The sequence below is a fragment of the Alternaria triticimaculans genome (assembly GCF_023758025.1).
Source record: "Alternaria triticimaculans strain BMP 0046 chromosome Unknown scaffold_5, whole genome shotgun sequence".
In the NCBI taxonomy this organism is placed as follows: Eukaryota; Fungi; Ascomycota; class Dothideomycetes; order Pleosporales; family Pleosporaceae; genus Alternaria; species Alternaria triticimaculans.
Window position 1 is genome coordinate 1,224,528 of NW_026055962.1, and position 11,419 is coordinate 1,235,946.

At 52.7% G+C, this 11,419-nt stretch overlaps 4 protein-coding genes across 4 annotated transcripts; 1 reads left to right on the forward strand and 3 right to left on the reverse strand.

Annotated features, from left to right (window-relative positions):
• Window positions 1-386: 386 nt before the first annotated feature.
• On the reverse strand, window positions 387-2,365 carry J4E78_004729 (uncharacterized protein; the record flags this gene model as incomplete). The annotated part of the gene is made up of 3 exons (XM_049365357.1): window positions 387-1,380; window positions 1,447-2,069; window positions 2,129-2,365. 3 exons carry the CDS (start codon window positions 2,363-2,365, stop codon window positions 387-389), a joined length of 1,854 nt encoding a protein of 617 aa, XP_049223158.1.
• A 680-nt stretch (window positions 2,366-3,045) lies between these two features.
• On the forward strand, window positions 3,046-5,055 carry J4E78_004730 (uncharacterized protein; the record flags this gene model as incomplete). The annotated part of the gene is made up of 3 exons (XM_049365358.1): window positions 3,046-3,359; window positions 3,557-4,646; window positions 4,696-5,055. 3 exons carry the CDS (start codon window positions 3,046-3,048, stop codon window positions 5,053-5,055), a joined length of 1,764 nt encoding a protein of 587 aa, XP_049223159.1.
• A 1,488-nt stretch (window positions 5,056-6,543) lies between these two features.
• J4E78_004731 (uncharacterized protein) lies at window positions 6,544-8,480 on the reverse strand (the record flags this gene model as incomplete). The annotated part of the gene is made up of 3 exons (XM_049365359.1): window positions 6,544-6,815; window positions 6,872-8,149; window positions 8,201-8,480. 3 exons carry the CDS (start codon window positions 8,478-8,480, stop codon window positions 6,544-6,546), a joined length of 1,830 nt encoding a protein of 609 aa, XP_049223160.1.
• Window positions 8,481-9,332: 852 nt separating this feature from the next.
• On the reverse strand, window positions 9,333-10,592 carry J4E78_004732 (uncharacterized protein; the record flags this gene model as incomplete). The annotated part of the gene is made up of 1 exon (XM_049365360.1): window positions 9,333-10,592. The coding sequence occupies one exon, from the start codon at window positions 10,590-10,592 to the stop codon at window positions 9,333-9,335; it is 1,260 nt and encodes a 419-aa protein (XP_049223161.1).
• Window positions 10,593-11,419: the final 827 nt, after the last annotated feature.

Below are 11,419 nucleotides of genomic sequence, written 5' to 3' on the forward strand. Positions count from 1 at the left end.
CTTGAAGAGCTGTCGTCGCCCTTTATCTTGTCCTTGAACTTCTTGAACATGGTGCCAAGGTTGGCCTGGGAACTAAGAGCAGTGCAAGAAAAGGTCTTATTCTAATTTGGTGGGTAAGTGGTAGATGTCGCAAAGATTGTATCAGGGGGTGTGTAGGGTTGTGGAGTCACACTACTAGAGAAGCGGGCGCACTTGAATGATGATGTAGCGAAGGTGGCCGGTTGTGGCTGTGCACGCGCAACAAACCCCGAGTTGATTGTCACCCAACGGTCTACGTCATTGCTGGTGGCTTGGCAGGGTCTTCGGAGCACAGACCCCAGCCACGATCGCTGATGTCGCGCTCCAACAAACGTTACGCGATTGAAATCCAACAAACAGACCGTCGGTCACGCATCCCCCGCATACCTTCCAGCCAAAGCCTTGCCGCGTACCCTTCCTTCTATAAACCTCACCGGGACCTCGACTTCTACGTCTCTCAACCAATCGCCTAATCCTTTCGCGAAAGCATCCAATCTGCTGCTCCCGCTAACGCCTCTGCCCAACACCCCATAAACCACGAAATGCACCGCCATAATACCTTCGAACTCCACTCTTTCCATGAAGAAGCTGTCGCCCCAGCTTTCTCCAAACATTTCCTTGAGTTTAGGCATGGTGAGAAAGCTGCGAAGCCACTCCCAGCTCTCGGCATACAAGGGTGATGACTGTGGGTAGGAGGAAGGTAGGCTTGTGGGTATAAAGAAACCAATGTTTGCGTTTCCACCCTTGTCGCCTGAGCGAGCGAGCACGATGTCTCCCAGTCGCGCACGCGTTGTTGGGCCAAAAGACCGAAGATCTACGGGATTCGCAGTCTCGTAGCTTTCCCGTCTCCCAATCTCTTCCGATTTCGGTGGCGGCGTGGTCATCAGCGTCCTTGTCTTGCCATCTTCGAGAATATTGATCGCCGTCTTCAGCTTGTTCTGCGGCCAAATCGCTGGATAGAAACTCAAGTACGGTTTCGGTATCGCCGTGCGATGATCCATGGTACTATGAAAGCCCGAGTAGTGCTGCATCGCAAAGTCTGCCAGTAGACTCGCTAGGCCCAGGTTCACTTTAGGATCGCCGCTCTCCGCGAAGATCCGACAACACGATGTACTTCTGAGCTGGCTCTTCGGATCGGTCTCCGGCATGCCTATGCGCTGGAATTCCAAGATGTCGAATTTGTCCAGTATCCCCTTCTGATTCAGACCAAACTTGATCATGCGTTCCCAGAGATCGAATTTCTCAGCCGTGGCGTAACCAGTTGCATTGACAACAATCTCGGACTGGTAACCTGCTTGATAGAAGATTGCGAGCTTCGTGGTGAGTGGGGGTGGTTTGCCTTTGACGCCCCACAAACGAACTCTTTCTGATTGTTAGCGAGATCGCTCATGCCAGCATGCCATGTAAGTGAAGGACATTTGAGCGTACCTGTTCTTGCCTTCAGCTTTGACCTGAACCTCATCCAAGATAGCCTTGACATCGCTATTCAGGTACACGTTGCCCTGAAGCTCGTACAGAAACTGACATTTGACAGTGTCTTCTGTAACAAAACCTTTCCTAGCTTCGTGCTTCGTGATCACACATGTTCCGTCCTTTCCGACTTCTGCGATACCGAAAGTGATGTCGTATAGGTCATCTAGCGGATACTCGTAGAAGCCCGCGAAATTCGAGCCTGTTACATAGCCACTGCATTCGATGAGATGGCCCGCAATCAGTGCTCCTGCAAGCGCATCGAAGTCGGTGTCACGCCACGAGTACCAGTACCATGCAGCGCCGATGACGGGACTGGCATCTGCAACACGACCAGCAATAATGATGTCTGCGCCTTCTTCAAGACCTTTGACGATTTCGCGGGCGCCGAGGTACACATTTGCACTGACGATCGGTTTGTCGGTTTTCAGGACGTCAAGCGTGTGGTCCGCGACAGTTACCTCGCTGTTATCAGAATCCAGGTGTGGCGGTAAGCCTTTCTCCTTGATATCTTTCATCTCGTCCATGAGGTTGTCGCCAGACACGTACGCAACCTTCAGATCATATCCTTTGGTCACAACCTGTTCATCTCTCAGTTAAGTAGACCATGTAGCGACTACATCGATAAGGCGAGACTCACGAGTTCATGCACCTTCTCGGCCAATCCCTTCGGATTGTGCGCACCACCATTGACAACGACTTTGATCCTCTTCTCATTCAATAGGTCGATCGTCTGCTCGATACCGTCCCAAGCTGTTTTCTCCCATCCAGGATGCTTGCCCGCTGCATGTGCTTGGGCATTCTCCGCGATGTTGACCTCAGCGAGATAGTCACCTGTAATGAAGTCTGTGTCTCCTAGCTCTGCTTGGTAGAGCATGTGATATCCGGGATCCCCTTGCATTCGTCAGACTGGTTTAGCATAGGTAAGGCTGGTCTCACCTTTGTAGCCTGAGCAGTTTGCTATCCTCACTGGACGGCTTCCGCGCTGCGCTGTCCATCTCGTGCTGTAGTCTGACGATGCCATAGCTACTGCTTCATCAATGATAGTCGACAAAGGGCTTGTGGTGCAATCTTATGTGTATTCTGGGAGTAAGTCGCTAACGCATGCACATGCGTGTAAAGCAGACTTGCATTATCGCGATACAGCCGCAACTTAAACCCTCCCACCAAACTTCCAATCATAAACACCTCCACAGCAGACTGCTATGTCAACAGACCTGATCCTCTTCTTGCGTAACGTGTATCCAGATTGCGGGGTGATACCCCACCTTGTCGGGTAGATTGAGCTAGTCGACTTACTCGCCCGAGGGCCGAAAACGAATTGCCGTCCATCTACCATGATCGGCAGTGCTTGAGTAAGACCAGTGACAGCTAGGACGATGGAGCTGGTGCGCCGATTGGCGTTGCTTGCACCATGTTACAAGGCGACTAAGTAGCTGATGGGGTCGAGTGGGACGTGTTTCGGACAGCACAAACGATAAAGCTCATGCTATCCGCGTCTCGTAGCCACACTCTCAGTTCTCTCAAGTCGAAGTCAAAGCTCTACAACTATTTGAAATGTCAAACACAATGACGAACGGCCATACTAACGGCACGAATGGTAGCCACAAGGACTACTCAGTCCCTCGCGAAACCCAAGACATCTTCGAGAAGGGCATATTGAGCAATCCCCTCATTGCTCCAACATTACCCATCGACATCGCAGAATGCGCAAAGAAAGTCCAGTTCAAAGGCACCGATAAGCCCAGTATACCCATCAACTGGCGCTTCGCCGAAAGCATCTCGGCACTCAAGGGGCTGGAAGCCGCCATGATCAACGTCCTTTTGAAGCAGAAATATGGACTGGAACCCCAAGACGCTGTCATAGATACGTAAGTTGAAATATCCGAGCTTCCACGCTAATCAAGAAAGAACCGAACAGGCCTACAGCCTACATTAACGCTAGGTCACCTATCTTGTAGGTTTCCATGTCAATGTAGGCAGCAGGCTTGTTTGGTTTTCTTCTTGTATAAGGTGCTTCTATTATAAGGAGTTGTTGCCATTGAGTAGCTAACGCGTTTCGGTGAAGCGACCATGCGCAACTCTTCTTCATGTCGATCCTATTGAACGTCATCGATCCCGATGGCGAGCACATCGAGTTCTTGACGAAACCATTCGCGAGTGGATCGGACGCATACAACAGGTATTTCAAGAACTGCGATCTGCATCATACTAGTAGGACTCCGTATCGCGTGGCGGCTACGAACATCTACCGGTGCAAAGATGGAAGGTACTTCCATTTACATGGCTCCATGAACCCTGAACCCACACAAGAGAGTGTTGGGTTACCGCATGATGTGGACTTGGCTGAGTCAGAGGATCCATGGAAACCATACGAAGAGAAGCTAGCAGGTATTGAATCCGACGAGATGCAAAGGTTGGCGTCGGACGTCTACAAGCAAGCTGGTACAATTTGCTGGACAACTGAAGAGTTCAAGAACAGCGAGCATGGAAAAGCGAACGCCCATGTAGGCCTCTACGAGATTCACGACGTCAAGAACCAGAAACAGCCAGCGTGTTGGTGGCCAAATAGTTCGGAGACAGGTGTAAAGAGGCCACTCGCAGGTCTCAAAGTCGTCGACCTGACCCGTGTAATTGCTGCTCCAGCTCTAACCCGAGGCCTTGCCGAACTGGGTGCTTCGGTGATGCGAGTAACAGCTGAGCACGTTACCGATATGTCCATGCTACACGTCGATCTCAGCTGGGGAAAGTGGAACGCGCATCTGGATTTCCGGAATGAAGATGACAGAGAGAAGCTGCGCGCTTTAGTCCGAGAAGCCGATGTCGTAGTACAAGGCTATCGGCCTGGTGTCCTGGACAAGTATGGTTTCTCTCCTGAAGGCCTACTCGACCTGACGAAAGATCGAGAGCGAGGTCTCATTGTTGTGCGGGAGAACTGCTATGGCTGGTATGGTCCTTGGTCGTATCGCAGCGGGTGGCAACAAATCTCTGACGCGTGCTGTGGCGTATCGATGGAGTTTGGACGAGCCATGGGCAATGACGAGCCTGTTACACCAGTTTTCCCCAACAGCGACTTCTGCACTGGTACTTCTGGCGTCATCGCCGTCTTGAACGCGATCATCCGAAGGGGTACTGAAGGCGGTTCCTACAAAGTCGATGTAAGTCAGCTCCACCGTTCGGTAGCGTCATGGATGCTAACTTCTACAGATTGCCTTGAACTACTACTCCCAATGGCTCGTAAACAGCGTCGGCACCTATCCCACAGACGTCTGGGAAGATGTCTGGACACGCAATGGCCGCCAAGTATTCCGCCATTACCACAACATGCAGTATACGTTGCCGCGCTACATAAAGATGCTATTCGAGAATTCGGGATCCGTGCTATTCAAGCCCGACTTCTTTGAGATGCGACATGCGGGCGCCATCGGTAAGGACATAAAGGGGGTCAAGCCGACAATTCAATATCCCCAGGGAAATGTCAAGTTGGGGTACAGTATAGGCACGCGAGGAAATGGTGTCGATAAGCCGGTGTGGCCGAAGAACCTGATGACCGAGGTTGTCGCGTAATGCCATCTTTTTCGGCAAGGGCGAGGAGATAGCTGGAAAGGAAGTATCAAGGCATGAGTGTTTGTTGAACGGAATCTGTCGCGAAACCTGATTCTGGTGTGTTCAAGTGAAGAGGCGAAGAAGGAAAGGGAGATGCCGCTGGGAAAGCGCGCTAGCCGACGCGTCTTCACGTCTTCACGTGACTACAATTTGATAGCCACCGGGGCATCTCACAAGCTCAAAACTTTTCACCCAAACCATACGTACGAATTCACACATACTAGCAGACTGTTAAATACAGACGCACGTCTTTTAAAAAGGATAGATGAACATCTACCTATAGGGGGATAATGGATGTAAACAACCTAGAAGTCTACATTGCGTTAAGACTTTGCTAACTTCCATTTGAACACTAATGTAGGCGGTAGGGTTTTTAGTTCTTTCCTCGAATGTGGGTGGGCGACTATGCGAGACATTGTTAGAGCCAACGTCATTCGTACCTCCCATATCCACAGGAAAAGCTTTATCATCAAGACTAAGCGCCATTGACTCATACATTCTTGACGTGACTCCTTTCAACTGACATGTACTTATTCCGCTACAAGTAATCTGCCTTCATAATCCTCTCAACTGTTCCCGAGATTTTCGATCAAACACACCTCCAGGGCTATCTCAATTCGAGCCTCTCAAGCCATGGAAGTACTCCTCCACACCCACCGCCTAACGCTCCTCCGCCTAACAGACACCTCGTCTCCTTCCTCTACACACGTCCGCCTCTTCCACGAAAACTGGTTGAATCCCGACGCCACAGCATGGAGTTTGCACGGGCCCACGCATTCCCTCTCTGAAAGCTACGAGTGGATGAAAGAGCAATTGGCGCCTGAACTCGACAGCATATTTTATTCTGTATTCGTCAAATCCGATCCATCAAACTCAGTCTCCACTAGTGATGATGCTACTGGGCTAGGGGAGCATATAGGCAGCGTAAGCCTACGTCTTCAATCTAGCGGTCCTTCGCTCCCAATCCCATCGACACCCACAACGACCGACATGAGGGTGCTGGGATACGCCTTGTTTCCGTCAGCGTGGGGAAAGGGATATGCGACGGAAGCCGGTCATGCGCTGTTGAACGCCTATACTGCTTTCGTATCTTCATCTTCCTCATTCTCGGGCGCTCAAGAAGACAACGACGGAATCGAACCACAAAAAGGGAAGACGTACATCGAAGCAGCAGTAGACGAGGGTAATCCTGGTAGCGTAAAGGTATTGGAGAAACTTGGCTTCAAGAAACTGGGTTGGAAGCATGAAGAGGGGGAAGTGTGGCTTAACGGAGCGTGGAGGAACCCTGGGTATTGGGTGTATGGGATGTTTGTTTAGTGTGCAAGTATGAGAAAGCACATGACTGAGGCTGGAGAAGAAGTAGTAATACATAATCGCATACAAAGCGGAGTGTGGAGACCTCCTTGAAAAGTATATTCCTACAGGAAATTGATCTTATGGCCACACACCTTACCACTCAGCGACTTCACCCTGCTTGGGCAGCGTCGCCCGAACAACTTTATCGCAGTTGAGTAAGCAAAGAGGATCGAATGCCTTCTTGAGCTGCCTCATTGCGTCCACCGTAGTTTGACCCACTTCGTGTGGTAGGTAGTCTCTCTTGACGAGGCCGACGCCATGTTCACCTGTGGCTGTACCTTCGAGTTCGATAGCGCGCTTGACCATTTCGTGGACGAGGTGGGAGGCTTTGTCGAAGTCCTGGTTACGGTTGTAGAGGATGATGGCTAGGATGACGTGTAAGCAAAAGAGTCATGAGATGAGGATGTATGCATGGACCTACAGTGGAAGTTTCCGTCTCCAACATGTCCTACGATACTGGCAAGTAGTCCACTCTGTCGAATCTTCTCCTTGGTCTCTTCGATGATTTGTGGCAGCTTGGATATCGGGACGGCGACGTCTGTGGTCCAGACAGCCATGTCTGGGTTGCCCTCGCCCTTGGCCATGACGCTCCAGAGTGCTTCCTTTCGCGCTTGCCATAGATCTTCCTTCTCTTGTTCTGACTTCGCGAACTCAAAGCTTACGGATCCAGTCTTCTTGGCAAGACCTTGCACCTGGCTAATTTGTTCCTTAACGGAGCTCTGTGTGCCGGCGAACTTGAAGAAGAGGGTGGGGGCATTCTTCCAGGTCTTGGAAGTCTGTCCCGCGTCGTTGATACATTGCATCTGAACATCATCGAGGATCTCAATGGCAGCGATAGGTACACCAGCGCCAACGACCTTGAAGACGCAATCTGCTGCTGCGCGGATGGATGGGAACGCGCATACGGCTACACTGGTGTGTTGTGGCTTTACAATGACTTTCAGCGTAGCTTCTGTGACGAGACCTAACGTGCCTTCGCTACCGATGAACATGCGCGTAAGGTCGTATCCAGCGGAAGACTTCCGCGGCCGTTGTCGCGTCTTGATGACAGTTCCATCAGCCAGGACTACGGTGAGCGACACGACCCAGTCCTTCATTGTGCCATAACGGTATGCGTTGGTACCGGAGCACCCTGTCCCGACCATGCCGCCGATCATTGCGCCTGGACCTGGGTCGGGGGGGAAGAAAAGACCTTCTTTTGACAGCTCTTCGTTCAGAAGTTCCCAGCCCACTGCTGGTTGAACCACAACATCCATGTCGTCCTTGTGTAGCTTTACAATCTTGTCCATGCGACTGAAGTCGATGCATATGCCGCCCTTTGTTGCCGCGAAGTGACCCTCCAGACTTGTGCCTCCGCTGTACGGAGTGACTGGTATCTTGCGTTCGTGGCAGACCTTCATGATCGCGCTGACTTCTTGTGTGCTGCCTGGCTTCACGACGCAGAATGGCACATCGCCTGGTTGAGAGGGATGCGAAGACCACGACGATCCGCTGTGCGACTCTAAATCGTTGGGATCCAGTGTAAGATTTTCCTTTCCGACAATGTCGCGGAAGTCTGTCCACGCAGCTTCCATGTTTGCCTCTGAAATATTGTGCTTGGGAGGATTGAAGGTCTCGAGTGGTGCGGTCGAACTCGTGTCTGCGATTGGAGGCATCATCTGGCCATAGTAGTAGCCGATGCTTGCGGTCATAAGACATGCTACTCAACTATTAGTATATGCGACAACTGGGGTGTATGAACTGCTGGTACCAAACACCGTCGCAAAGAATTGTCCTCTTGCCGTTCTTTGCTGTAATGACTGGATCTGGATCTGCTCGGCCTTCTCTTTCTGTACACGCTCGTAGATACTCTCATTGAGTTGCAGGTAGAATGGCTTTTCGTCCTCTCTACCCATCGGTTTTCTTTCGCTCGCCCATCGCCTCTGCGTTATTCTTCCGACTCCCGCACCAGCTCCGCATGTCCGCCATAGCGCTCCTCCCGTTGCGCCTCTTACGGCGAATGAGCCTCGTGGCAGGCTTCGTAGAGGCATTGCGACTACTATTGACGGTGATTCATGTCGTAGGCGTCGATGCGACAAAAGCGGGGAAAGCTTTGCATGTGAGCTGAACGATGATGCTGCGCGGGTAAATCCCGGACTTAAGAGACCGCCAAGAGTTCTCTATGCATGTCGCAACCAGTGATGAGCATTCTATGTGGTTGTGGAGAAGCGTTCATGCGTAATCTCATACTGAGCAATTACTGGCAGATATCACGACATCGGGATCTGTTAGAAAAAATGCGTCATCACGTGTAAGCCTGTCAAATTACGACATCTGAACAAGAGCAAGCGTCAGATGTAGTCGATGAAGATTCGATAAGGATAGAATGCATTTGAGAAGCTCGATGGCCGAAACCAGAGCATGTTATACCGAAAGCAAACCCAGTCGCCGTACCCAAATTCTCGCAACGCCGCCAGACACATAGTGCCGGCCTTGAGAGAGGTACCCAGAGCGTATCCAACGCCTGTGCATGTCCAAGTGATGAGTGTGTAAGATATGGTGAAAAGCAAGTAAACAAAGCAGGTCTCTACCAATGCGCCCAAAGGAAGAATGCTAAGTCTCTGAAGATGCTCGCAAGATGTATAGCATAAGCATGGGAGGAGCATGTATCATGAAAAAGGCCGTAATCCCAAACCAAACGCCATGCTAAAAACACGAAAGAATATATGCAAGAAAGAATGGGGTATAAGGATAAGATGCAAAACCAATCTGCTCAAGTGTCGGGCCAAGTGAGAGGGGTGTGTAGGGCATCGGGGTTAGAGTTAGTGGTGGCACCTAAGGCGACTGCTTACGCGGCTAGGTTGCCCACATCCGCTGCGCGTGTCTGTGGCGGTGCATGCGGCCTACTTTCCAGACATGCGCAGCAGTCGAGTCTTGAGCCAGATTACGAAACGCTGCCACGTACCCTTCGCGGCTCGGCTTTTGGTGACTTTGGGCGTAGAGGAAAAGGCGGCTGCTTTCTCGGGGTCGACCGTTGCCACAATCTTTGGCAGCGAATTGGAGTGCGCCTCACGGTGGTCTGAATATTGGCGTCCACCCACTGAAGGGCGTCCGGCTATCGAGGGTCGTGGCGTCTTCTCATAGTCGGTGGATACAGTGCGCGTGCGGTTTATCTCTGATCGGTCGAGCGTCTCTGACTTGCGACGTTGGTGATCCTCCTTCTTCTGCTGCTTGCGGTAGTCGCGTTCCTGCTGCTTATGTGCCACCTTTTCGTACTTTCGCTCCTTGGCTCGCTGCTCCTCCTCGAACTTCTGTCGCGCAGCACGGATGGAGGCAGCTCTCGAGGCGGGGTCTACGGGGGAGTCGCGACCGCCGCGGATAAAGCGGTAGGTCTGATCGAAGGAGGTACGCGAACTGGGCGAGGTGGTGTCGATGGACTTGAGCGTGTCACCACGCGCCCTGGGTTGGGCAATCGGAGAGGTGAGCGAGACGGACGACTGGGAGTAGCTGCCAGCAAGGCGGGTGGACGAGTTGTTGGTGTGGATGCGTAGGGATGTTCCCTGTGCCGAGGAGATGGAACCGGATCTGCGCGCGGGTTCATATGCGTTTTGTCTCAAGCGGAACTCGTCGTCCGACATGATATCATCGCCCTCGTGCTCGCTCCCGAGAATTGATGGCGGCGACGAGTGGGCTATTGGCGGTGTGTATGGCTGTGGAGTCTGGCGGATGGCAGGCAGGGGCGTCGGCCGCTGCAGACCAGACGACGAGGAGAACTGCGAGGTGTTGGATGTGGAGCGGTTGTGTCTGTGGCGGCCGTTGACGGGCGAAAAAGAAACATCGGATATGGACCGTGAGTGGGCGCCATATTCTGATATACCCAGACCGGTGAGGTCGTTCTCGGCAGCAGGGCGTGATAGATCGAGCCCGCTGGTCTCCTTGGACGAGAGCTTGCGCAGGTAAGGCTTGATCTTGAGCTGGTGGGAGGAAGTCGCAGACGGCATGGGGCGTTGTGTCTCTATCCAAGGCTCTTCGTAGACCTTGGGCGTATCTGAACGGTTAAAGGTAACGACGTCGTAGTCAGCAACGGGGCTCAGAGGGCGCGGACTGGACACAGCAGAGGCTGAGTAGCCTCGTTTGTGAAGACGCGCATGCCGGTTGGACATTGTGGGCGGAGTGAGTGCTCGCGCGTGTTATCGGCGCATGTCAAAGTACGCTGTAAGTAGGCCAGGAGAGATCGGCGCAGGTGGTTGTTGCACGCAATAGCATATCACCAAGCCAACGTCAGGACCAGGACTGGCGGCAATCTTCCGATGGTTCCGCGGCTGTCAAGCGCCCACAAAATGGTGACGAAACGAAGGTGTCAACTCGTGCGCGGGATCCGGGGTAGCGATGGCGTAGACAAGACGGCGGTTTCCTCCCTAGCCGGCAGACGCTTCCTTGGTTTCTTGGTTGCTGGAACCCGTGGACTGGTCCGACTAGCTGCGAACGCTCAGATCAAGGCAGCCGGCCCCAGCTCTAAGCGCCTAGACGGCTAGGCGGTGGGAGAGTAGGTGAGAGATTTATGTTGCCGGGGGTGATAAGAGGAGCATCACCTCGAGACGCAGACGCCCACGGCGTTTAGGGGCCTGGGTGCTTATATGCGCTCGCTGCCGTGAGCGTCTTCTCTAGTAGATGCAGGATGGTGGAGGTACACCTAGGAGAGGAGACCGGCTGAAGCGGAATCGCCGCCTGCTTGGAACGAGATAGCAATATGACTGGCTGGGAGAGCCTCACCGCTCGTGAGCCACGGAATAGAGTGCTACCGTGCCGTCCGACGATATGCCTCAGCGCTTTCCGTACCGCTACCTCCATCTCGCTCCTCTTTCGCCCCGCCCCGTATGCCCCGTCGCGCATCGACACCGCGCAATCTAGTGGCACAGCAGCTCAGAACGCGCAGCACTTCGTCACTAGAGGCCACGAGTCGATTCGAGGCGCGGAGATGCTGCAAAGC